Source organism: Cokeromyces recurvatus (genome assembly GCF_025118155.1).
Source record: "Cokeromyces recurvatus strain NRRL 2243 chromosome Unknown BX663scaffold_33, whole genome shotgun sequence".
Lineage (NCBI taxonomy): Eukaryota > Fungi > Mucoromycota > Mucoromycetes > Mucorales > Mucoraceae > Cokeromyces > Cokeromyces recurvatus.
The window spans coordinates 290,497-315,596 of record NW_026251419.1 but is presented as its reverse complement, the minus strand read 5'-3'; the positions used below and the strand labels follow the sequence as shown (position 1 = coordinate 315,596).

The 25,100-nt window shown below is 31.6% G+C and overlaps 11 protein-coding genes across 11 annotated transcripts; 6 read left to right on the top strand and 5 right to left on the bottom strand.

Annotated features, from left to right (window-relative positions):
• Nucleotides 1-597: 597 nt before the first annotated feature.
• BX663DRAFT_441856 (uncharacterized protein) lies at nucleotides 598-1,275 on the top strand (the record flags this gene model as incomplete). Its single annotated transcript, XM_051523484.1, has 1 exon — nucleotides 598-1,275. A coding segment is annotated over one exon (678 nt), but the record flags the coding sequence as incomplete, so codon positions are not given.
• A 209-nt stretch (nucleotides 1,276-1,484) lies between these two features.
• BX663DRAFT_522593 (uncharacterized protein) lies at nucleotides 1,485-1,726 on the top strand (the record flags this gene model as incomplete). The annotated part of the gene is made up of 2 exons (XM_051529403.1): nucleotides 1,485-1,565; nucleotides 1,637-1,726. Coding segments are annotated over 2 exons (171 nt in total), but the record flags the coding sequence as incomplete, so codon positions are not given.
• A 235-nt stretch (nucleotides 1,727-1,961) lies between these two features.
• On the top strand, nucleotides 1,962-2,288 carry BX663DRAFT_522590 (uncharacterized protein; the record flags this gene model as incomplete). Its single annotated transcript, XM_051529402.1, has 2 exons — nucleotides 1,962-2,135; nucleotides 2,181-2,288. A coding segment is annotated over one exon (174 nt), but the record flags the coding sequence as incomplete, so codon positions are not given.
• A 1,455-nt stretch (nucleotides 2,289-3,743) lies between these two features.
• Nucleotides 3,744-4,864, top strand: BX663DRAFT_538207 (anthranilate phosphoribosyltransferase; the record flags this gene model as incomplete). The annotated part of the gene is made up of 2 exons (XM_051530677.1): nucleotides 3,744-4,205; nucleotides 4,280-4,864. 2 exons carry the CDS (start codon nucleotides 3,744-3,746, stop codon nucleotides 4,718-4,720), a joined length of 903 nt encoding a protein of 300 aa, XP_051379170.1. The 3' UTR covers nucleotides 4,721-4,864.
• BX663DRAFT_522576 (uncharacterized protein) lies at nucleotides 4,633-6,135 on the bottom strand (the record flags this gene model as incomplete). The annotated part of the gene is made up of 7 exons (XM_051529401.1): nucleotides 6,061-6,135; nucleotides 5,858-5,998; nucleotides 5,630-5,786; nucleotides 5,297-5,475; nucleotides 5,152-5,235; nucleotides 4,938-5,096; nucleotides 4,633-4,716 (listed from the first exon to the last, which is right to left on the bottom strand). Coding segments are annotated over exons 2-6 (669 nt in total), but the record flags the coding sequence as incomplete, so codon positions are not given.
• Nucleotides 6,136-7,381: 1,246 nt separating this feature from the next.
• BX663DRAFT_579520 (mannose-1-phosphate guanyltransferase) lies at nucleotides 7,382-8,930 on the top strand (the record flags this gene model as incomplete). Its single annotated transcript, XM_051532184.1, has 5 exons — nucleotides 7,382-7,406; nucleotides 7,477-7,580; nucleotides 7,652-7,924; nucleotides 7,991-8,149; nucleotides 8,248-8,930. 5 exons carry the CDS (start codon nucleotides 7,382-7,384, stop codon nucleotides 8,776-8,778), a joined length of 1,092 nt encoding a protein of 363 aa, XP_051379168.1. The 3' UTR covers nucleotides 8,779-8,930.
• Nucleotides 8,931-13,846: 4,916 nt separating this feature from the next.
• BX663DRAFT_441768 (SAC3/GANP/Nin1/mts3/eIF-3 p25 family-domain-containing protein) lies at nucleotides 13,847-15,656 on the bottom strand (the record flags this gene model as incomplete). The annotated part of the gene is made up of 4 exons (XM_051523479.1): nucleotides 13,847-14,403; nucleotides 14,491-15,060; nucleotides 15,171-15,414; nucleotides 15,501-15,656. 4 exons carry the CDS (start codon nucleotides 15,654-15,656, stop codon nucleotides 13,847-13,849), a joined length of 1,527 nt encoding a protein of 508 aa, XP_051379167.1.
• Nucleotides 15,657-15,896: 240 nt separating this feature from the next.
• BX663DRAFT_222935 (uncharacterized protein) lies at nucleotides 15,897-16,699 on the bottom strand. Its single transcript, XM_051521795.1, has 2 exons — nucleotides 16,331-16,699; nucleotides 15,897-16,262 (listed from the first exon to the last, which is right to left on the bottom strand). Exons 1-2 carry the CDS (start codon nucleotides 16,599-16,601, stop codon nucleotides 16,075-16,077), a joined length of 459 nt encoding a protein of 152 aa, XP_051379166.1. The 5' UTR covers nucleotides 16,602-16,699; the 3' UTR covers nucleotides 15,897-16,074.
• Nucleotides 16,700-17,658: 959 nt separating this feature from the next.
• On the bottom strand, nucleotides 17,659-19,271 carry BX663DRAFT_522566 (uncharacterized protein). The gene is made up of 4 exons (XM_051529400.1): nucleotides 18,566-19,271; nucleotides 18,363-18,487; nucleotides 17,929-18,257; nucleotides 17,659-17,879 (listed from the first exon to the last, which is right to left on the bottom strand). Exons 1-4 carry the CDS (start codon nucleotides 19,106-19,108, stop codon nucleotides 17,728-17,730), a joined length of 1,149 nt encoding a protein of 382 aa, XP_051379165.1. The 5' UTR covers nucleotides 19,109-19,271; the 3' UTR covers nucleotides 17,659-17,727.
• A 2,281-nt stretch (nucleotides 19,272-21,552) lies between these two features.
• BX663DRAFT_522563 (HAD-like domain-containing protein) lies at nucleotides 21,553-23,900 on the top strand. Its single transcript, XM_051529399.1, has 7 exons — nucleotides 21,553-22,107; nucleotides 22,137-22,531; nucleotides 22,561-22,721; nucleotides 22,760-22,991; nucleotides 23,106-23,295; nucleotides 23,360-23,427; nucleotides 23,530-23,900. The coding sequence occupies exons 1-7, from the start codon at nucleotides 21,666-21,668 to the stop codon at nucleotides 23,830-23,832; spliced, it is 1,791 nt and encodes a 596-aa protein (XP_051379164.1). The 5' UTR covers nucleotides 21,553-21,665; the 3' UTR covers nucleotides 23,833-23,900.
• Nucleotides 23,901-24,009: 109 nt separating this feature from the next.
• On the bottom strand, nucleotides 24,010-24,880 carry BX663DRAFT_555270 (uncharacterized protein; the record flags this gene model as incomplete). The annotated part of the gene is made up of 4 exons (XM_051531606.1): nucleotides 24,010-24,141; nucleotides 24,206-24,276; nucleotides 24,346-24,486; nucleotides 24,682-24,880. 4 exons carry the CDS (start codon nucleotides 24,878-24,880, stop codon nucleotides 24,010-24,012), a joined length of 543 nt encoding a protein of 180 aa, XP_051379163.1.
• Between the last annotated feature and the right edge of the window lie 220 nt (nucleotides 24,881-25,100).

The window sequence follows — 25,100 nt, the reverse complement described above, 5'->3', positions numbered from 1 at the left end:
GTTTGTGGTAAAAAAAAAAAAAAAAAAAAAAAAAAGTGTATGTATATAAATAGTAATAAAAGACTAAACAAATTTTATAAAAATAATATAGATATGGATCGAAAGACGTTCATAATATTGCTGTAAAATATTGTTATCAATATATCTGTCAAGGGGATCCAGTGTGGCCAACAAGTGAAATTGTAAATGATGATACAATAAGACAAAAAGTTGTTCAATTTTGCCAGCCTCTAAGGACATTCTAAATACCAAGTAACAGTGAAAACCTATCGGAATCCCTGGTAGATTTTACTCCTTTGTTGATACACTTGCTCTCTATCATTAAATCTGAAACGACAACCATTGTGAATACGATGTAAGAAGACTGTCTCTTCCGCGGCGATTAGTCTGTTCCCAACACCTTCCTTGCACTGGCGTTCTATAACTTTGTCAGTAAACGCATTATCTGCGTTTCTTCCTCGTGAAAAGTTGCCAAGAGGTTATAATGACCAACTTCGGCTCTTTTTTAAAGTATTAAAGTTCCAGTCATTGAGAATTAAAACGTAAGTTAAAAAAAAAGGGTGATATCATAATAATTAAAGCAAACATACTTCCAGAATTGAAAGTATAATGCCAAATGGCAGAAATAGACAGTTGTTTGGAAACTTGATCAGATCAGACGGTTTCAGTGTTGATTTTTTGTTCTACAAAAGACGAAATGATCAAAATGATATGGCTGTCAAAGTTAACCAAATACACCTCAAAGTCGATGACTTTAAGAGTCAAGAAATAGAACAGTCATATCTTCCAATAGCAATTGACCCTGGAAGAAAAACCGTTTTTACTGCAGTTACCGATTTAGATCGCGATGTTCGACGATGCACAACCAAGGAATACTATCATTTGACAGGTTCAGCAAGATTCAGTTCTGAATTGAACAGAACTAAAAATGAGCGTGGCATTAACATCATAGAAAGCTCTATACCAACCAACAAGACTTCTGACTCAGAAAAGTACTTGCAGCATGCCACTTATATTTTCAATAATTTAGATACTCTGTTCGAGTTTTATAACGCTGCTACGGCAAAGGACCGTTTCTTCTTGTACCAAGGAAAGCAAAGGGCGCCAGAGCTAATGGTAAATATGTTGCTAAACGGAACTAAAAAGTACAACAGAAGTTTAAGAAGCAAAAGAAGAAAGAAAAAAAAACAAAAAGAAGAAGAAGAAAAAAGGGGGTACCAAGAAGAAAAGAAAGGAAAAGAAGTTAAAAAGAAATGTATTCCAAGGTATTTGTAGTTAAAAAAAAAACCCAGTAAATTAGTATTATTATTATTTTTACTGAAAAAGTGCATGTATACAAATGTATCTGATAGAGAGACCAAGTATAAAAACTACAAATCAAAGGTACCCTTGGTCGTATTTGGGGCCGGAATGTTTGGCAAAGATTTGGTGCACTACAAGGATTGAGAAGTGGAGTCACTGAACTCTTTACAAGACTTTAAAGAGAAGAAAGTAATGGTGACTTGATAGTTGTTACCATCGATGAGTATCTTACCTCCCAAGTATGCTCTAAATGTATGACAAAAGTTTGGATGTTTTTACTGGTGTTCGTGGCTGTGGTGTTCTTGTTTGCAAAACATGTCAAACACTGTGGCAGAGGGATATTAATGCATCTTTAAACATAATGAAGATTGCTCAGTCGATTTGGAGAGATGGAGAGCGTCCTCTTCCGTTTAAAAGAGGTTAAGTCTTACATAAATCGCCGTATTAAACACGGTTCTCCGAAAGGAGTTCAGATTATTACAGTAAAGAAAAATCTGAACATTTACCATCAAAGTGTTTGAACTTATTTTTTTTTTTCGTCTAATTTCCATTTTTATTCTGTCTAAAAAAGGTAAGCAAATTGTCTAAAAATTAATTTTGATTCGTCCAGAAAAAAACTAACATCGCCTAAATTTAAAGCGTAAAAACTGTAACAAGAAGCTCCACATGCACACTCGTTTATTCTTGCCACGATCAATTGCAGATCCCCTTTCCTTTCTTTAAATCATCTCCCTCAGCATAAGCACCGAAATTCTCAGGATGTTTGCTTGGTTCTATCGCTGGCCAGTTATGTGTACCATTCTACAGGAAATAGATTATTTAATGCACGATAAACTACCCCTCCACTTCTTGATCCAGGCAGAAAATTACTCAACTGGTGTCTCTTTAAACTTGTTAGCAATATTCCCCTTTCTTTCTCACTTTCTCTTCTTCCTTTCCTTTACCTTTTTACCTCTTGTCCCATAAGAGGGTTTTTAGATACTTTTTTCACATCATTTGAACTGACCTGGGCAATCCAATATAACAAACATATTATGTGCCCATAGGTCGCTTTATAAATTTTAATTTATAAAAATAATAAAAAAATGTTTAATCGTAACAAGAAGCTCCAAGCGCAATACCTCTTTCGAACTTCCCAATTACCAGCAGATACTCTTCTTGCCCATCTTTTGCCTCATGTTCAGCTCTCAAATAGTCATTCCCACTGGTATAAATTGACTCAAACTACAATGTGGACACACCTATGCTCACCAAATATCTCAACGCTCGACCGAAAACAATTCTACACTCTTCGTGCTAAGTTTCTAGATGATCAATTTCAAAATCTTCGTCAAGATACTAATTCACTCCTATTGTCTTCCTCACGCCCCACTCTTGAATTGGATCCCATCCTTTACTTACCAATGACTACCTCAGAACGTAGCCGAGTGCTTCGTTGGCGACTTGGCTGGCTACCGGGTGGTAAACCTAAAGAATGTATCTTTCATCCGTCTCATAATTGGAGCCGGCAACATGCTATTGAGTGCTTACATGTACATCATCGTCTCTACATGCCTACTTCAGTCGAAGATCCCATCTCGTTCCTCCTCAACTTGCTTCCACTACATAAACCTCGTCGTCCTTCTGATTGTACGAGCTGATATACTTTATGGCCTATTCTTTGTACAATTCTACATGAACTTGATTACTACTTCCATGATGAATTTCCTCCTGATCCTGTCGATCCTGGTCTCAAGCTGTTGAATTGGTTATCCAAGTAATAGTGTGCGTCTTCCTGGTCACTTTGGTCTTATTTGTTTTTAAATTGTTTCTTCTCACTTTTTTCGCTTTTTCCCCTTATATTTTCTCTTAATTCCAAAATACTGCTCTTTTCTTTTTCCTTCTCGTTTTCCTTTTTCCCTTCTTGTCCTTTAGGAAGGTTTTTATTCTTATTTCCCCTCTATAACTGGCTCGGGCAATATTGCGCATTTATTTCGTCGCTACATGCTCATTGCCAAAAAATTTAAAAAAAAAAAAAATAATAATAATAATAATAATAAAACTCAGAATTTAATCGTAACAAGAAGCAAAATACACATATGCAATGCCTTTTTTTATTTAGCCGTCATCCATCTTTGTACAAGTGTCATTCTTCTCCGCCAATTGAAATCTCCTCATTAATTATGTAATTCTTTCAGGACATGCTTATCTTACTAAAAATGACTCATTAAAAAAAAAAAAAAAAAGATAACTAATACTGTGGTTTTTTATTTAATTTCCCTCTCTCTTTCATATACACTTATATAAATATATACATCTACGTTTGACTTTTAAAGAACTCCCTCCTCCTCCTCCTTTTTTTTTTCTTTTTTCTTTTTTTGATGAAGACGATTATAAAAAAACTTGTTCATGAACCAACACAATTCTCTCCAGAGGATGCAGAAAGAGCGATGCATCAGATAATGCAAGGATCGGCCACCTCAAGCCAAATCTCTGCCTTTCTCATTTCTTTAAAACTTCAAGAAAAGGACAAAGATCCACAAGTGGTGGCAGCTTGTGCGACAGCTATGCGTAGCCATGCCTGTCTTGTCCCTTACGACCACCATCCTCAGCTTGTAGGACAGGTGGTGGATATCGTTGGTACAGGTGGTGATGGCCATGATACCTACAATGTCTCCACAACGGCCTCTATTGTTGCAGCGGGGGCAGGGGCCAAGGTAGCTAAACATGGGAATCGAGCCGCCTCATCACGATCAGGATCAGCGGATCTGATGGAGGCCCATGGATGTGCTATTACACAAGTTGAGCCTTATCAAGTCGCGGATATCCTAGATCATACTCACTTTTGCTTTTTATTTTCACCTACTTTCCATCCAGCGATGAAGCATGTAGCCAAGTTGAGAAAGGAGATAGCCGTCCCCACCGTCTTTATCTCTTGGGGCCCATGTCAAATCCAGCGAAACCAAGTCGGATGGTAGTAGGGGTACACTCACCTGAGATAGGAGCGTTGATGGCGAATGCACTTCGATTAACAGGTGTGCAAGAGGGCTTAGTCGTCTGTGGTGCAGAGGGATTAGATGAGATTAGTCCTGCAGGTGAAACGCATTATTGGAGAATTGATGGCAACGATATAAAGACAGGCGTATTACATCCAACTGTCGATTTTGGATTAAAGAGAACCTATCCTTTATCTCAAGTCAAAGGGGGTGATTGTCATGAAAACGCTCACATCTTGAATCAATTATTAAATAATCAATTATCCGATGAAGATCCCATTTTAAATTTCGTACTATTAAACACATCGGCTCTTTTAGTCATGGCTGGAATTGCCAGTGATTTTAAAGAAGGTGTGGAAAAGGCCCGTGAATCCATCAAGTCAGGCAATGCAAAGCGAGTGCTAGAATCCTTTAGAGATGAGACAAGAAAAGAAAAAAGGTGATTACATAAATAAACTAAACTAAACTAAACTAAACTCAAAGAGAGAGAGAGAGTGTGTGTGTGTGTGAGCGAGCAAGCCAGCCAGCCCCAGCTTTTTTTTATTTTATTTTATTTTAATTTTATTATTGCTTGATTTGGCTCAATTGCATAGCAACTGGTAGCACGTGCTTTAGAATTAAATGAAGTGTGACCGAGAGCGACGATTAAATTTTGAGGACTCGTTTGTTAGTGATGATATGCTTGTTCGTGATTAAAGAAGATGATAAGATATGGGACATAGAGAGACCGTAAAGATCAATCACATGAGTTTGATGATAATGAATAAGTACAGTTTGATCCAAAGTGACTGCTACTTTATCATTTAAAAATTGGATATTCTATTTTCAAATAAAAATTTATTCGTGTTGTCAATTTTTGTATATGATTATCTACCTTTGTATTCTGTAATTCATCTTTTATAATGGATATATGACAAGGGAAATAAGCTTGCAAAATAGAATGTGAGATTGATAATGACTCTATTATTATATGTATGTATTTTAGTGAATAAGCTATCATCTTCATTATCAAGACATACTAACCAGGTTAAATCATCTGGAGATTTCCATTCAATTGGATATGCTTCAGTGACATGTTTTTCATTTTCATAGTCATAAATACAATAAATTTGAAATTGATTGGGTGGTAGTGATGATAAATGATGATTATAATCGAAGGTAAGGAACAAGTTCAAATCGTGTCCTTTATTTAGACATACTGTTTCAGGTAAAAAATATTAGGTAAGCAGCTTAAATATGCCTGATCAATTCTATGGTTTGATCTTGAAAGAAAGTGTGAATTAGTTTATGCATTTAGTAATAAATCAGTGTGTTGGTTTACAATGGGAGCCCTTCAGCTTGAATCCAAATACGTTTATCACGTATCCAACCATGTACATGATTTAATTTCAAATGTTGATTATTAGATATTTTGGTATTCTTTTTTATAAAGTCTTCCTCAAGTGCATGCTGAAGATCATTTCTTAATATATTTTGAGAGTCGTTTAACAATGCTTGTTTTCTAGTCATCTATTAAAGATAACATGAAGTTTTTTTTTTTGCCTTAATAAATAATATTGAAGTTTTTTTTTTTATTTTACTTTTCTCGTTATTTCTCTTTTTTGTTCTTGGCATTGCTTTATTTTAGTTTGAATTATATTTAGAGTATTTAGTAGTTCATTTGTATTCATAATGGTCTAAAAAAAAAAAAATAGCGCTATTTTCACCACTAATTTGTTTTCCTTAAAAAAATAAATAAATAAATAAATAGATAATAACGACATTTTATTGGTTCATATTTTACTGTCGTTGTTAGTTATTTAATCTAGCAAAGAACAATAATTAAAACGATGAATATTAGTTATAAATGGATCATCCTTTTTATTTTTATTTTTTTTTTTAAAAAAAAAAAAAAATGGTGTTTCAGTTATTAAGGGGAGATGAGTGGTTTTTTTTTTTTTTTTTTTTTTTTGGAACCCCAATGTCGCGTAAATATTTAAAGTCAGATTATATACTATACTATCTTTTTTTTTATAAATCAAAAAAAAAAAAAGACAACTGATAAGCCTACTAAACTATTCATGACTTTAAACTACAAGAAGAGAAAGCATGATCAGAAAGTATTAAATGATGATAATAGATGTAAAGAAATTTATAATATAGCTGCTCTCTATGTGTGCTATTTGTAGTAGTCAAAAAGAGGAAGAAGGAAGAATATTATCAATCAGTCTCTAGACCTACCTACCCCACTCTCCCGCTCTTTTTGGTATCATTACTGCTAATAGTAATAATAATCATGTGCTTATTTAACAATAAGAAATGACAAAAACGTTGCTATCTTAATAATCCTCAAAAAAAAAAGTTTATTATAGGATAGTAACATCTTATTTTAAAAGCTGCTCGGTTTATTAGTAAAGCATGCATGTATAAAAGGGAGAATATGATATATAATACTGATTTACGTATAATAATGTTTATCATATTAAGAGTATTTTGGTTGATACACTAAACAAATTTGATACTGAAATCAAGACTAATCATAAAGAACAACAACAACGCCTATCAATACAATATATTATTACTATCATATCTAAACTATATCTTTTAAATTTTCTGGAACAAAAAAAAAAAAAAAAAAAAAAAAAAAAAAACCAGCATGACTCTCTTCTTTCAATTTTAGCATAACTAATCAAGTTATTATTAAAGTAAGTGATATATCGTCGTTCTTTACTATTCATAAAGATAAAAAAGAATATAGAATAGACCCTACTTTAAAGAAGAATAAACAAGTAGTGGAACTTTTACTTTCTATTCATTATGACGGGTTAGAGTTCTTTTAGAATAAAATATCCTTAAACCTTTTATTTCAAGTTCAATCCATTTACCGCCGTAACAACACGACAATTTTTCCTCTTTGATGTCAAATCACATTTACAATTATTATCTGAATTTCAATTTTCACTAGAGAAATCATGTTGAAAGTTATTATATCTTTTGCTGCTGTAATCGAATTATTTATTTTATCTACAATTACTTATCTTCCTCTCTTTTTCTTTTTTTTTTTTTTTTTCATTTTATTTTATTTCTTTTCTTTTCAATCCGCTTTTTTGTTCAATTCATAAATTATGAAGGCACTTATTCTTGTTGGTGGTAAATTGAAATGATTTCTTTTCATTTCTCTCTTGTTATTCTCATTGACTCTTTTATTTTATTTATTAAGGCTTTGGTACACGTCTTAGACCTCTTACTTTGACTCTTCCTAAACCTCTTGTTGAGTTTGCTAATAAGCCTATGATTCTTCATCAAATTGAAAACTTGGCCAAGGTATGGTATTATTACATATAAAAAAAATCTCCTTTTCCTTTTTTATCTAATCTTAATTAATTATTATTTAGGCTGGTGTTACGGATATCGTCTTGGCTGTAAATTATAGACCTGAAATTATGGTAGCTGCCTTGAAAGAATATGAAAAAGAATATGGAGTCACAATTACTTTTTCTGTTGAAACAGAACCTTTGGGTACAGCTGGTCCACTAGCTTTGGCTCGTGACATTCTTGCAAAGGATGATTCCCCCTTTTTCGTATTAAATAGTGATGTCATTTGTAATTATCCTTTTGAACAGATAAGAGACTTTCATAAATCACATGGTGATGAAGGCACCATTATTGTAAGTACTTTTTTTTCTTTAAATGCAAATTGTATTGTTTTATTAAATGCGTCCATCTTAATTTAGGTTACAAAAGTAGATGATCCTTCTAAATATGGTGTGGTTGTTAATCATCCAAATTCAACAAAGATAGAGCGTTTTGTTGAAAAACCTCAAACCTTTATTAGTAACAAGATTAATGCTGGTATTTATCTTTTTAATCCTTCCGTATTAAATCGTATTGAAGTAAGTGACCCATTTATATACATTAGATTACATTAAAACAAAAAAAAAAAACCCAGGTTGAAATTTAACTTTTTTTTTATTATTATTATTCGTTCTAGTTGAAACCTACTTCAATTGAAAAAGAAATCTTCCCTGGTATTGCTCGTGATGAACAATTACATACTTTTGATTTGGAAGGTTTTTGGATGGATGTAGGACAACCTAAAGATTATTTGACAGGCACTTGTCTTTATTTATCTCACCTCACAAAACACAAACCACAAGAACTTGCAAATCCTAATCACGATTATGTCTATAAGGGTAATGTGATGGTTCATCCAACCGCTAAAATTGGAAAAGATTGTCGTATAGGCCCTAACGTTGTGATTGGTCCAAATGTCGTAATTGGTGATGGTGTTCGTTTACAACGTTGTGTTATTCTAGAAGGTGCAAAAGTCAAAGATTATGCGTGGGTTCAATCTAGCATTGTAGGCTGGCATTCCTCTGTCGGACGATGGTCACGATTAGAAGGTTGTTCTGTACTTGGTGACGATGTTTCTATTGGTGATGAGATCTATGTTAATGGTGGATCTATTTTACCTCACAAGTCTATTTCTTCAAATATTACTGAACCACAAATTATCATGTAAATAGGTTATGAAATAATCTCTCTCCTTTTTTCTGATTTGTTTCCCTTTCCCTCTCCCCACCCCTTTTTTTTTTTTTAATTACCTTATACAATTATAAAGCACGCCTCTTTTCTAATAAATATGTAATAAATTAAATAATATCTGAGATTCTAATACACTCTTTCTTAAATCACATGGCACGCTTTTTCTTTTTTATAGCACAATTTTATTTTCCATAATTAGATTTAGCAAACAATATTAATTAAAAGCTTTCCTAGCACATTTTTTTTTTCACGTTTATGAGAAAAGGGTTAACTGTAGGAAAAGGTTACTAAAATTAGCAAATATCCTTCCCCATGCAAGACAGCGTATACAATTGGCTCCAGAAAGGATCAGCTTGAGAATACAAAAGTCTCTTGAGGATAAGGAGAAAGAGAGGAATGATGATGAATAAAAGCAGGAAGACAGAAATGGTTGAATAATAATAAAAAAAAATCACAAGGAGTAACTTGTGCAGACATTTGATCACAATCCCTCCACAACAGTAGATCAAGCATTTTGATGGCTTGATGGTCTGAAAGTTTTTTTTTTTTCGGGCAACTGTTCATAAGTTTATGACAGAAGATTGCATTCTATCACTGAAAAAAAAGCATACTTTTTTATTCTACAGAAAAGAAACTCCTCTCCCCCCCCACTTGAAAAGATCCAGAAGAAGACACGAATGGGTAGTTAAATGGTCAGAGACTGATCCAGATTTTGAGAGCAACTGCTTCTTCATCGATGAAGCGGCATTCCACATCACACATGAAAAGGACAGCATCTTGGTCACAAAAAAAAAATATGCATTAACTAACTGACTATATTGATAATATCGCCTTTGTTTACAACTGGAATAAAAGTAATCGTAAATTCTTTTATTTTTTATAGTTTAAAATTACCTCGAATATTAAAAATTGGAAGATAACGTTGTTTAGGTTAACTATATATTCTCCTGTTAAGTCTTATTTAATTGGGAGCAATTTTCATCTTGAAGAGAAATATTCAGGGCAGAAATTTCTAGTCACTGCCCATAAATTATTTGTTATTTTAAGATGTTCTTCATCTATTCATTTCACTCATCTAAAGGCTTTAACAAATAATAATAATAATTAGTTTAAATATATACCGACTTCAGAATATGAATCCTCCAAGGACTGTGTTAGCAGCCTTCCATTCCAATGGCTGAGCATGGAAAATACAAGTAATACAAAAAATAGGTATAAATGTGTATAGGGAATACAAATGCAATTATATTAGCTTCAAATAGACTTCAATTGTATGATATTTGAGAATAAACATTTTGTTATATACATCGAGCAATCAGAATGTTTAGGATTATGCAGGTAAGATAGATGATCTATCTTTATTGTGGATACTATGTCAGTAATAAGATGAAAAAAAAAAAACGAATCAAAAGCCTTTTCTGGCTGAATTATTATTTGAACAAAAATAAAGATCATTACTAGAGTTTAAGACTGATTTAGCTGACATACTACAAAATATTCATTTTTACAAGATCATTATGGAATATTTAGTTGAGGAAATTAGAAGAATAAATGATTTTATGATGAGCATTAATGGGATAATGAAAATGAAATATGTTAACTTTATGAAGACAACATCGGATACCAAGTTATTTTTTAATGTATTTTGTAGGAAAATATGCTAACTTCTTAGTTAATTCAGAGAAAAATTCACAAGATCTGAAATAGCTGTTAATTTTTTTTTTTTTTTTTTTTTTTTTTTTTTTTTTTTTTTTAATGAAGACCCTTTCTCTTATAGTTAGATGAGCTTCTACATATTTATACAAATTTTTAAAATCAAGAATATTTTTATTTATTAAAGGAATCCATCCATCCATTTATTTATTTATTTATACACATTTATGAGAGTAAGAAATATAGTTGAACCGTTTAGTGTACTATTATTTCAGTACAAACTTGATTGTAGAGCTTGACTATTACGCGTTATTTTTTTTTAATATGGCTGTAGAGATAACAAAATTCAGTTTTTTAAAGGGAAGCAGATTGATTTATTTCTATTAACCAGAGTCAAAAAGAATGTATGAAAGAATGTTTAAAGTAGCTAAAGTTTAGAGGAGGCCATTATAAAGAAAAGAGTCAAGATTAAATATATAGAGTAGTCAGAGTTTAGAGGAGACCATTATGAAGAAAAAAGTCATAATCGAATATTTAGGATGGACAATATCCAGAGGAATCACTAGGATTGAATATTTAGAGTGACCAATATCCTTGAAGCCCACTAGGATTGATTTTATAAGGCGACCATGTATTCAATATATTGGCCCCAAAGAAATCAAAGATAACATACTTGCCTCCCCCCCTTTTTTTTTTAAAAAAAAAAAATGCGCGTTATATTTATTGACAACTGTCAAATTTTATTTTTACCCTTTTTTTTTTCTTATATTTATATTTCTATTACAAATTAATGGCATCCATTATGATAAAAGAAGAGATATCAGAACAATGCAAAGCCTATGAAAGATTTGCAAATGAACAATGGTTAGGGGAGCCCTTCCCGATAATGAAGGATAGGCTTGTAAAATATATCAAAGTTAGATCACGATACAGTACTTGCTTGGACTATATCATTCATTTAGAGAGACATCCTTTGCATGGACCAAGATGGTTTCAAGAAATGAATCATGATCCTGATATACAAACTATCATGAAACTTGTCTCTGACCTGTGGGATTTCCCCTCCATAAAGATTAAAACACCTATTATTGGTTTACTCAAAGTCCCTATCATAGAAAATAAGCAAGTATATGATTCAAAAGTAAAAGTGATAGAGAAGCCTGGAGGTCAAAAAGGTATTTTATTTTATTTTATTGCATGCATAGAACAAGAAAGAAAGAATTCGATCAAATATATATGTATTGCATATATTATTATAGGATATATGGTACCTGATGAAAAGGAGGAAGAAAGAGCAGCTATTTCGGAAACTGGCCTGATCACTTTATCATTTGAAAACAAGGAAACTAAAAAGGAATCAAAATATGTTGAATTGAATAAGAGACGATCAAAGCAGGACCTAAGAGAACTGATAGCCCATTTTAAGATAATGGGAACAGGAAAGAATAAAGTGTATAAAGAATCTAGTGACCTTATTTCATCATCACAAGAGACTAAAGCAGTTATAAAAATCCATAACAAGGGTAAGAAAGCAGATTATGGTGCAGTAATAGATCCTAGTTGTCTATTAAATGAAGAAGAACACCCATATTCTATTCAAGGAAGGCATTTCACTATACAAGATAAAGAAGAACCTACTGTTGATGAACGCTTTCTTCCAATTAAATTAAAATTACAAGAGAATCGAAAGACAACAATAAAAAAATCGAATAAGAATAAACACTTGCGATCAGAAAGATTCAGGCACGAAGAAGAAGAAGAAAGGACATTAGATATAAGCTGTTATATAAAGGCTTGGATGGAATTCAATAGTAAACTGCTTGAGAGTAGACTCAAACATGTTAAAAGCAAAAGCAAAAAAGATGAGAGATTAAATAGGGGGTATTAAGCCATGCATGCATAGCTTTTTTTTTTTTTTCATACAGAATTAGTTTTGCTTAATAACAAACAGGCTTACAATTGACATTGTTTCTATTAAAACAAAAGAAAAATATACATTTTTCTTTTTATTATTATTACTTCTTCTTCTTATTTACAAATAATATATATATAAAGATATAAAAATATTTAACATATAATATTTAAATGGCTTGCAATTAAAATGAAGAGCTAAGCCAGTTGACTTCTTCAATTATACGTGTGGGGATCGTTTTTGGATTCATTAACAAGATATGATAATCTTTAATTGCTTCATGAGCTGGAAGGTGCAGCTTTTCTGGTATCTATTAAAGTTTAGAAATAAATACCAAGTACTAAGTAAAATATTTTTTTTTCTTAATTACCCTTGATATATCTTCTAATAACTGAGGTGATGGGAAAAAAGTAAAAACAAAAGGTATACAAATTTCTGGTTCTATTGCTTGTAATTTATCTGTTAAATCTTTCATACGTTGTCTACATTTCTCCCAATATTCCTCTCTAAAATTAATAATAAAAGGTTAAAAATAAAACGTATAATAATATGTGTATATATTTTTAACATTTTACTTTTGCTCTTCAGTTATGTTGGTAGTATATTCAGGTAATGAGAAGATAACACCTCCTGTTTGACTCACCCACTGTGATGGTAAGTCTGTCTCAGGTGTAATCATACGACTGGTTATATCAAATCCAGCATAACGTTCTACTCGTCTTGAAAACTCTCATCTAATCCAAACTTGTGTTTGAACCAATTAGATGATTCTAATTCTTGATCTTCTGTGTGTATTAACAGTTGATACATGGGCTTTTCTGTAGTAGGATTTTGGTTTTGTTGAGCTACAATCTTGTCTCTCACACGGGGTATATATTTAATGCAAAGTTTTCTGTTTTCCATACAAGATCATGTTGTTCTTCATGATTACTCTATTTCACAATAAGTAAATAAATAAAAAAAAATTAACTTACATATATGTTTGTTTTACCTTAAGATTATATTCATCTAAAACACGTTTCTCCGCTTCTAAACTCTGTTTGGCACGTCTATGGACTCCTTCACCTGAAAAATGCTCAGGTAATGGTTTCAACACATTGGCCATAATAGAATATGGATTGCAAAAGGACAAGACACGATCAAATCGCCACTTTTTGACTTTAGCAACTGCTGCTTGGGTTCGCTTTTCAATTCGACCACGAGCACGTTGAATCCATGGAACTGTACGTTGCTTGATAGTTTGATTCGCTTTCAAGACCTTTCTAACGCGTTCTTTAGCTGTTTTCTCTACAAAGGTATCGATTAAATCATTTAAATAGCGACGGCTGATTTGTGAGATAATGACTTGCTTTCTCATCTCTTCAATCTTTTGTTCTTCAAGTCGTTGAGCTTCAAAACGTGCTTGTTCTTCCAATCTGGCTTGTTTCTTCTAATCGTGCTTGTTCTTCAAGGGCTCTCTGTCGACGCGCTTCTTCTTCAGCTAATTGTCTTTCTGCTCTTTTACGCTCTTCTTCTTTTGTAATTCTTCTTGTTGTTGTTTTTTCACTCGTATTTGCTCTTCTCGTTTCTTGGCAAGTTGTATCAAGAGTTCTCTTTCTTTAGCTGCTGCTGCTGCTGCTGCTGCTGCTCTTTCCCGAATATCAGCAAGTTGGTCTTTTGTATATATCTGTCCTTCTATATAGTCTACCGCTGAATTTTTAGAGGCAAGTATAGGTGGTATAATAGGTAACACGACTGAATGCTTATGAGGCTTATCAATAGGTGCACTCACGGGTGGAATAAGAGGGTGGCTGCTAGATGAGCTAACAGGCAAAGTAATAGGTACATTATAAGGTAATTTAATAGACATAGGGGGATTATCTTCAAGCATTTCATCATCATCATCTTCAACATTATCATAAACACTGTTATCATCATCATCGCTGAACATAAAGGTATCTTCATGTTCAGCATAGATAATTTCATTAAAACTTTTGGTTCCCTTTTTAGGTTCAACTAAAAGCTTAGATTTCCTTTGGGGAGGATTTGATAATGGTTCTAAAAAAGAAAGGTATTATTAGTTGAATTCATCTATCTATCTATATCAATATATATATATATATATATATGTGTATATGTATCTACCTATGAATACGGGAACCTTGGCGGTATAATGTCTTTGTCCAAACATAATAGTAGGTTCACCATATGACATATCCATAACTAGACCATATAGCTTGGCTTCATGTAACAATTGCTCTAAAGTATCATATGCTAATACGCCGCGGATGTAGTCTGCATTTACACCACCTGCTTTAAACATATAGGATGCATTCATTGCCTTTAAAGCACCTTTACGGATTTCTGAAAAATGAGTCTCTAACATACAAGCCATCAAGAACGGCGTACTAGGATCAGCTACCATTTTAAAAAATCGAGAATAAAAATTGGCACTAGCAGGAACATTTTCTGGTTTATTACGACGTGATGAAGTCTCCAGGATTTCATTATTACGTTGCACTAGAGCATAAAATTCAAGGGCTCGTTTCATATAGGGATGATCAAAGATATATAATGGGAGGGTTTGTACTTGTCGGGCCATGTCTTGATCACGAATATGGCTTAGGAGATGATAGGCACGAAACTCTGCTTCATTTTCTGTTTCAATACCTTCTTCACGAAGATCGTCATAGAATTCCATCAAACTGATTAAAACTATAGTCATATATATGTATATATGTATTTTTATATTAAAAAAAAAAGTGTGTATGAGAGAGAGGTAAATAAACAGATAAGCTTTCATATCAGACAGAATTTTGTTTTACCTTTTCGTAATTGCTCAGTTTCTTGTTGGGCACTAAATTTAGCTTCATCATATTCACACATTTCATGTAAACATAAGATATGAAAACGTGCAATTTTTTCATGCACTTCCACAGCTGTTTTATCTCGAATATTTTGTAAAGTAAAATCTTGACGAATTGATCTTGTTCTATCACGTACAAATGCATGACATGATTCAAGTGGATAATTAGACACAATACTATTGATTAAGTAATCAAGCGTAGACTTATATATGTATATAAATATACATATATGTTAAAAAAAAAAGACAAAGACTAGTTTAATAATTAAACTTGACTATAGTAACTCACCACAAGACATTCTGGTGTTCGAACATCTGAGGGTAATGGTTGTTCATTACCAGCTGCAGATCTTCTATAAGCTTTAACAATTTTGTTAGGATCAGGCTTCCCTTGTTCATTCATCTCCAAGGTATCAATATTCTTTTGTATTTCACGTTCAACCATTTCAAATTCAGGACACATAGTTGTACAAGTACCAACAAAATCAATAGCATCTTGTAAACGCATAGGTTTATCTGGATCTGGAATCAAACCTTCTTCAATAGCGCGTTTTCTTTCCTGTACTCTTCTATTCTTATACTAACAAAAAAGAGATAGTTGGAATTAGCTAAAGTAAAATAAGATAAAAAAAAATATTGATTTTTCTCTCCCACTAGGCTCCTTATTCGACGTTTGTATCACTGGATATTTTATGTTAAGAGGATAAAAAAAAATAGTATTGGAAGGGAGGGAGGAGAGAGGAGGATTACTAACATTGCGATAGATAGCCATTTGAGAATTATTATTTCCAAATCGTTCAGCACGATCAGCTACTGTTGTTATACGATGACTATTATTATTTGCGACTGCTTCTTCCATGGTATCATTGCATAGGATTAAAGCGTTGTTGTCTTTTTACAATTTCAGGCAAGATTTTGCTTGAAGAAGAGCTTTCTTCTTGTACATCAGAAAGTTTTTGTTTACGACGTGGACCTAGTCTTCCTGTTGTTTGTTTAGTCACTTCTGAAACTTGTCTTAAAAGGCTAATTGGTTTCTTTTCATTCTTATTTACTATTGATTTTTGAATTCGATTATTGATAGATTTATTTGTTAAATAGATGCATTTGGATGTTGCTTACGTTGATTGCGATTAAAAGTTGATATCTTCCCTCTTCCTGATTGCTGAGAAGGTCTACTACCAAAATATTCATAAAATGAGTTTGTTGCGTTAATTTGTTGTTGAGTTGGTGCAGAATGTTGCTGTTGCTGCTGCTGCTGATGTTGTTGTTGTTGATGTTGTTGTTGTTGTTGCTGCTGCTGCTGTTGAAGGTAATCAGCAAATACTGAACGATGAGTTGGTGTAGGAATATTGGTTCTTCCTGAAAAGACCGATTGGTTTTGGTTAAACATAATAAAATAGAATGTGGTAAATGTTAATTCAAATAGATTATTTAAATGTTTAACAATATGTTAAAATAAAAAGAAAGAAAGGAAGAAAAAAAAAAAAAAGGTATCTTTGTGACGCGCATGTTATTTAAATAATAAATTATGGAATAAATAAGGAGTAGAATACCAATCAAAAACGACTTTTAGATGTTAACAAATTAAATAAACAAAGGAAACCAGTATTAAATAAGGAGAAGATAAATATTCTCACAGAGACACTTGAACCTTATCAAATAATTAAGAGTTATCCATTTGCCTGACTTTTGAAAAAGAGTAATAATTATTATATGCTTGAGGATTCTAGATACGCTTGAAGTCCTTTATTAAAAGGAAAAAAAAAAAGGCTATATTCAAGTATTATGATTTTATTGTACTAGTCAAGATGCTGTTATTATGTTTATAATTAACGCAAACCTGATGACCGTTTATTTACTTGATATTTCCGAAATTCACCGATAATTGACATAAATATGAATACACAAAGATGACGAATATCGTTCCATAAAGATATCTATCGCCTTTTTCGTTATCATCTAATACGATATTTACAGCAAGATTGTTTAAATGACATGTGATTTAAAGGGGAAGGGAATATCCACTTTTTTTTTTTTTTTTGCTGAGTTATTAAACTGTTAAAGCTTATTTCCTATAATACATAACACACCAACTGTTTGCATCTAATTAAAGCATAATAATAATAAAAAAAAAGAAAGAAAGTAATCTTACGCGGCTGGAGTAGCTTATGTTTGCAATCAAAATCTTATTAGCTATTCGACAAGAAATGCGAACTATTCTACGCGCCAAATTATAACACAAAAGCCATTTTGGAATAGTTTTCAAATATTTTAATGATAAAGTCTCTTGAGACAGACTGTATAAATATAAATTGTCTTTTATAATGAATAAGTCTTCTTGTAAACATTAAGTTTATATGTATATATATTAAATAAATTAGAGTTTTTAGCTGTAAGGAATTATGAATACAGCTTTCAATTAAAAGAAGGCATAATATTACATATTTAAGCGATTTTCTTTTATTATATAAATGTATATTCATGAAAAAAGTAAAGTCTTGTAAGAAGATAAAGACTTATTTATATTTGCTGATATTGTTAGAACGAAAAATATGAAACCATCGACGAAGTTCATCATCTGGTAGACAGCCCTTTACTTGGTTTAGGGCATAACAAAGGATTTGAATGTTATTGATACTCCAGTTTCTTCCAGCTTTGGGATCTGTTGCTATTGGTATAATATGATCAAGGTAACTGCCCAAAGGGATAGTAATCACGCTTTAAATATTTTCTAACATCGTCAACATGATTCAAATGATTTTTATAATTGTCTATTGCGCCAGGTATATAACAACCTAATCCTGATACTGCACATTTACAATTAGAACGCGCATATAGGTTAAACAAGTCCTTTCCTGTTGCTACGGCATTTTTGGGTCCAGCAATGTATTGGCATCGCTGTTTCATAAGTAGTGCTCTACGATTAAATAACTTGATTACATTATCTGGATAAGCAACTGGTACAGAAAACTTGTCAATATCTCCTGTGATGAACCATTTTATCATGATTTCAAACTCTTCATTAGAAAAGACTGTGTTGCGAAGTCTATATAAATGTATATATGTTTATATGTATATACATATTAGATAATAATAGCTCTTTTAGTATCTTATCTCATTGGTTGGCTTTACATATAGCGTGTTGTTTTACCTGGTACATCCAAGACAATATAATGGTGCATTAGGCTTATAAATGGGGAATGCAGAGCAAGATAAAGGGTATTTACCAATCTTGTTATTTAAATACATTTTAACTCCACATAATAAACACTCGAGCTAAAAATAATTAAATGTACTTTAAATCTCTCTATAAATAATACCAGTTATACATGTATGTATATGTATATATATTACCTCTGGTGAAATTGAATAAGATCTTGTCTGTTTGTTTTTTAATAGTCTACTGTTACCACTGTTTATTACTGGCTGTGGTATATTTTTATCATCATCATCATCATCAATTATAACATATATTGGAGAGGAAGATTCATGATTGTTATCATGGACTCCATTTACGTCAATATTTTGATTAGATAAAACTTGGCTGTTATTCTTTACAGCAATATCAGTAGCTACGCTCTCCAATAATTTTTTAAATATTTCATTAAACTCATTAGTTCCTTGTCTTTGTTTTTCAATAGGTAAAGCTCTAATCTCATCAGCTATAGTTTGCAAATGTAATTGCGCTTCTTCATTATAAGCAATGTCAGCCAATAATCTGCCTATTGCTCCATAATAAAGTTTATTATTTAACAATTGATCTTCGTCAGCTACTGTAATAACAACTACAAGATTGTTAAATACGTCTTGAAAAGAAGGACTAAAGTCAAAGGTTAAATCACAATCGTAATAAACGCTTTCAGAATCACTTGATTCAGAATCAGTTGAAGGAATCATAGTTTTTTTTTTAAAAAATTATGGGAAAAAAAAAAGACAAGATGTACTAAAAAGTGGAAATATGCTCATATATTTATTTGTTTTGAAAAAATAAAAAAGAAAAAAAAAAAGGGAGTAAAATACGATAAATAAAAAAATAAAGTTGTGATCAAACAACATTAATTTTCCTTTGTTTCCTTTGACGAGCACATTAATGTGAAATCATCTTGGTCAAGTCATAAAATCTAAAAACTCTTTTAAGGTACAAAAGATACATATATAAAAAAAAAAGAAGGGGAAGATTCGTCTTTTAACATCGATGTGATGAAATAATTTTATTTTATTTTTACAAATAAGGTTAGTTGCTTTTTTTTTCTTTTTTTTTTTACTGCTTGCTTTCAATAACGAAGAGTTGAAATACAACAAGTAAAGATATTAATATAATAGTCAATAAGACTAAATGCTAGTTCTAGTTATCAATCAATAAAACACATTTAATATACAAACAAATAAAAGGATATTCCTGATAGAAAAGTATTAGTTCTGCTAATCCAGTATTGCAACGTGATTTATGGAGGAATATGTATTAGTATAAATGAGTTGAAACTCATTTTTTGATCTTATTTCTCTATATGTTATGTATTTGCCGTTAAATAAAGGGCAATTCACACTAATTCTTTTATTTTCATGATTGTCAAAACTGTATACCGTGTTAGATTTTGACATATCAAGGAGCGATAGAATTGATAGTGGTAAATACACATCTATTCATTATAAGAGTAAATACGGTAGACTAATAGAGAAGCCAGTAAGAATAAGTAAGCGCAATAAGTGAGTTAAAAGTTGTCAATATACGTAAATGTATACATGTATATATATATGGTATACATATTAAAATTTACAAGTAGTTGGCCCGTGCGGATCATTGTTAATGAAATTTACTTATTCAAATAAGAATATTAACATTTATTTCTGTAAATGAAAAAGGAATGCTGAATCTAGTTCTAACAACCATTAATAGTTGCCTATCACTCAAGTTATCAGTGGTAATAAAAGGAAAAAATAAATAAATAAAATAAATAAAAAAAAAATGTTAATTTGCTATCCGCACTACTCATAACGACAACTACTATCATTCGTTGATAATGATGACGTCATTAAAATTAAATAATTTTCAAGTACAAATATCTATCAGAAAATTTATTAAAAAAGTTTTTTTAGAGACAGAGATTGATATTGGCAGTATATTAACCTGCCATGAGGTCGTGTAATCGAAACATGAAACGCGGCATTCAAAAGAGATCTTTGTATTTAGAAAAAAAAAATACTTTCATTTAAAATGATGATAGAAAACCATAACAATAGTAGATAGATAGGGACATTGGCGCAGTACATGTGAAAGTGTACAAATGCCATAAACGGGTTATTATCTGATATATACAAATATATTTATTTCATGATGTATTATTTTTTTTCTTCTTCTTTTGATAATCATTGTAAAATACAAAATTTTATTTATATAATAGTGCTTGTTGCTGTTGTAATGATAATAACAGCAACGGCTGCTACTGCTTACTAATACTGTAATGAATTATTATTGACGCAACAAATGATTTAATATAACATGGAAAGTAATACTTAATTATCATATAGAAAGGAAGAGAAAGAAAAGAAAATAAAAAAAAAAACTGTCAGAACTTGAAGTAGTAACAATGAACCCTTTTTGTTAGATCAAACAACAAAATAGAGGGTTTTTTTTTCTTTGTTTTGTTTTTCTAGAGCTTATTTAAGGGGGGAAGGGAACACAAAACAAAATATTCTTTTTGAATAATATGAATGTTGAATAGGGAATTTCGTTTATTTTTTTCTTCAAAAAATAAAACTTTGCTAATCTGATTGTCATCATTAATTAGATGCTCACAGTCACCTAATCATCACTCTTATACAACATTAATATGCTCTCATCATTTCAACAACAAATTTAATATGCCTATTTATTATATTTATTTATAGCTTATTTCTATTATTAAATTTATCCAGATCCGTTAGCTGTCACTTTCCTGTTTCAGTGATCTACATCTTTTTGACTCACAAAAAAAAAAAAAAAAAAAAAAAAAAAAAAAAATAATGATAATAATCTTCCTGATCATATCGTTTGTAATATGAAGACCTTTATTTGATCAGCCATAGTTTATCTACCTACCTGCCTCATTCACCTTTTTTCTTTTTTTTTAGTACGCTACTCCTCAAGATACCATTTTGTCCTTAAGGAAATTAGTTCCTTTTGTCTTATTGTTTAGACTACAAGTCTATTATATTTATAACATCTAATCTTATCTTATTTAAATACAAAATATCTTTAGTATAACGTTGTTTAAATATTATTCATTGGTTACATCTTTTTCTAAAAAAATTTAGACTATTCTTCTTCTTCTACTTTTTTTTTCTCCTTAAAAAAGAAATAAATTTAAAGACTTCTAGATTTAATAATAATAATTAAAAAAAAAAAAAAATCTTAATCATTTTTTTTATTTCCTTTTTTTTTGTTCTTTTTATTTATTCTTTTGCTGTAGTCATTATGAAATTTGGCAATTATTTGGAAGAAAGAAAGGCTAATCTACCAGCCAAGTACGTTTCACATTGTATCGATTATAGAGCACTTAAACAATTCCTTAAAACAGAAGTGTATGCCCATTCTATCAGACTTAATAACGTTTCTTCTGACGCATGCTCCTTTGCTCAACTCGTTTCAGACCGTCTTTGCGAGCTTCAGAAATGTCAATATGTCTTTATTCAAAAGTTAGATGCCGAAGTTGATAAAATTACCACTTTCTTTGATGTTGAATCGCAACGTTTGGTTGCTCTCTCTCAATCCAATGATAGTCAATCGGACGAAGCTCAATTACTCAAGTCGATCATCACACTTGAACGATTTGTCTTTTTAAACTATACGGGCATTATTAAAATTCTTAAAAAGAACGATCGACACTCTGGACTGTCATTATCAGAACCTTACCTACGTCGCTCTCTGAGAGATCGTTTGTGAGAGCCGATCAGTTAACAAAACTTAAACGCAGTGTCATGAATCGCTTCACAACTGTGGATGTTCCAGCTTATCCACCACTTATGGTTCGTAGTCGATCTAACAATACAGCTGCAACTGCTCTACCACCTGTTATTGCAGGTCCTAATCAACAAGTCCTTGTCTCTCTCTCTGGCCCACATGGTACGGATATTGTAGGTGCCGTCCTTGATTGTCTTGCACGTCACCCCTGTCGTATCGAAGATGTCATGATTTCACGTCTCTATCATAATGTGACCTTTGGTGTCCTTATCACCCTTCAATCCGATTCTATCTCTATCTTTAGAGATTTAGCAGAGGCAGCACAAAAATGGGATGCTATCTTGACTTATGACGTACCTGATTCTCAAACGAGAGAGCCCGTACCTCGCCAACAACAACAACACAACAGCAGCAGGATTCACCTGTAGTCAACTATACAAAGCCTGCATCACTTGAAGAAGCTCCTTATTCAGAGCGTGATAAATATACAGCTACTCTTTTGAATCAAAATGGTCTTGTTCCAGAATTCTTGAGTCAATGGACTCGTCTGTTGCTTAAACATCGTATCTCGTCGAAAAGCTCATGCGTCTGAATGAACCTGGTGCTAGTTTATCATGTGCAGATTTTAAATTAAGTGTCCCTCGTGGTTTAAATATGATTGAACTTCGTCGTGAATTATTTGATTTATCCACGAAATGTGGTACGGATATTGCGTTCCAAAAGGATGACATCTATAGGAAAAACAAAAGATTAGTTGTCTTTGATATGGACTCTACATTAATTTATCAAGAAGTGATTGATGAAATTGCAAGATATGCTGGTGTAGTAGATCAAGTATCGGTAAGAATATAAATATATATATGTATATAATAATAGTATTTACATGTATATAATGAAAAAAAAATATATATAAAAAAAAAAAAAAAGGGATATTTATTTAATACATATAAATAGAGTATCACAGAATTGGCTATGAATGGTGAAATTGATTTTAAAGAATCATTACGTCGTCGTGTTGCACTATTAAAGGGTGTTAGTGTAAGCGTATTAGAAAATGTTAGACAAAGTTTGACATTTACAGAAGGGGCCAAATTCTTGTGTCGTGCACTTAAAAAATTAGGATTCAAATTAGCTGTCATTAGTGGTAAATAGCTTAATTTATGCTGCGAAATAATGTAAAAAGTAATTTTTTTTCTTTTTTTGAATAGGTGGGTTTATGCCTTTAGCGCTTTACGTAAAATCAGAGCTTGGGTTAGATTATGCTTTTGCTAATCAGGTAAAATAACAAACAACTCCAATGATAATTTATACAATTTTTTTTTTTTTATAAAATTTAAAAAAAAAATTATTTGTTAATCCATTTTTTTTCTTTGGCAAGTTGGAAGTATCATCTGATGGATTAACATTAACAGGTAAAACGGTAGGACCTATTGTGGATGGTATTCGTAAAGCAGAGCTTTTAGAAGTGATTGCACAAGCAGAGGGACTTTCATTAAAACAAGTCATTGCCGTGGGTGACGGTGCCAATGATCTTTGGATGCTTAATAAAGCCAGTTTAGGTATTGCCTTTAATGCTAAGCCTCGTGTTCAAGAACAAGCGGGTGCACGTATTAATCAACAAAGTCTTAAATACGTGTTGATGTTACTAGGATATACAGAACAGGAGATGAGGGAATTATAGAAGTTTCTAAATAATAATAATAATAATAATAATAATAATAATAATAATAATAATAATAATAATAATAAAATTACATATAAACAAGAAGAACCACTAACCCTAATTTTTTAATTAATTAATTAAAAAAAAAAAAAAAAAGGTGTGTGTGTGTGTGTGTGTGTGCGATTGATTGATAAGTTAAAGTGTTTCATCATGGAACCAGCCTAATTGATGAAACACAGTCGATAATGCACTTGTTTTATTGACATCTACACGGCATAACTTTTGTGCAACTGATTTAGTAAATGGCACATGATGTTCTTTTAATGTCTTTGCAGCCATAACCAATGTGCGTTTGCATCTTATATATTGAATAGGAGTTTAAACGCAATACAGAGGCTATACCTGCTTCAATAGAGTGTAAGACATTAAAGTATGATTGGCAATCAATCTTCAAAGGAGATGCTTTATTATCATATATTTGTATATGAATATGTATATAAATATTAAAGTTATATATTTATACATTTATACCTTTCCAGGTTATTTTGCCAAGATGTGTTTTATTAAGGGAGGCAATGGAAGGTATCCAATCTTTGGGATAAAAGCAAGAATCAGAACTATCAATATCAATTTGATAAAATGCATCCCTTGGTATAATAGAAGAAATCGCGTCTTGCTTTAATATACATCTCTCTCTCTCTCTCTTTTTTTTTTTAAGGTTTACTATTGTCTTTTCTTGCTTTATTATACATCTTTTCTTAGGATTTGGCATTGCTACTTTATCACGTTGCTTTCTTTTTTTTGTTCATAGTAATAGCCTGTTGTTGTTTTTCTTCTTTTCTTTTGATAATGATACTTTCTTATTACCATTACTCATAGTAGTATAACAAAAAAATTTCTTTTCTTGATGATTCATAGCATGGCTTTCAGCTGAAGAAGAAAGTTTTCCATGATTCTCCCCTTTTGTCTGAATGACTGCTGTCTCCTTTAAGAAAGCATCATATACATTTAATTCAAATGATCGCTCACCACGACGTGACTTTTCATTTCTTAAATAAGGAGCCATGCGACAATAGACCTTGATATATTCTTTTCTTTTGTAACAACGAAGAACATGATAAATTGCAGAAGGAGGAAATGTATCATTTTGTGCTTTAATAGAAGATCTTAAGGAATGCTATGATGAAGGCATTTTTATTTTATTTAAAAGAAGTAAAGGGGAGTGGGGAAGAATAGAAAAGAAAATGATCAATGAGTTTGTGACCTTATATTGTCATTGACCATAG

Excerpts from the sequence above, each read along its gene's own strand:
- BX663DRAFT_522563 (XM_051529399.1), top strand. The coding sequence starts at position 21,666 with ATGAAATTTGGCAATTATTTGGAAGAAAGAAAGGCTAATCTACCAGCC. Across the intron at positions 22,992-23,105 it reads GTGTAGTAGATCAAGTATCG|AGTATCACAGAATTGGCTAT; the intron begins GTAAGAATATAA and ends ACATATAAATAG. Across the intron at positions 23,296-23,359 it reads CAAATTAGCTGTCATTAGTG|GTGGGTTTATGCCTTTAGCG; the intron begins GTAAATAGCTTA and ends TTTTTTGAATAG.
- BX663DRAFT_522566 (XM_051529400.1), bottom strand. The coding sequence starts at position 19,108 with ATGATTCCTTCAACTGATTCTGAATCAAGTGATTCTGAAAGCGTTTAT. Across the intron at positions 18,488-18,565 it reads CTTATTCAATTTCACCAGAG|CTCGAGTGTTTATTATGTGG; the intron begins GTAATATATATA and ends AATTATTTTTAG. Across the intron at positions 17,880-17,928 it reads TGTTAGAAAATATTTAAAGC|CAACAGATCCCAAAGCTGGA; the intron begins GTGATTACTATC and ends TTATACCAATAG.
- BX663DRAFT_222935 (XM_051521795.1), bottom strand. The coding sequence starts at position 16,601 with ATGTTTAACCAAAACCAATCGGTCTTTTCAGGAAGAACCAATATTCCT. Across the intron at positions 16,263-16,330 it reads AACTTTTAATCGCAATCAAC|TAAATAAGAATGAAAAGAAA; the intron begins GTAAGCAACATC and ends AAAAATCAATAG.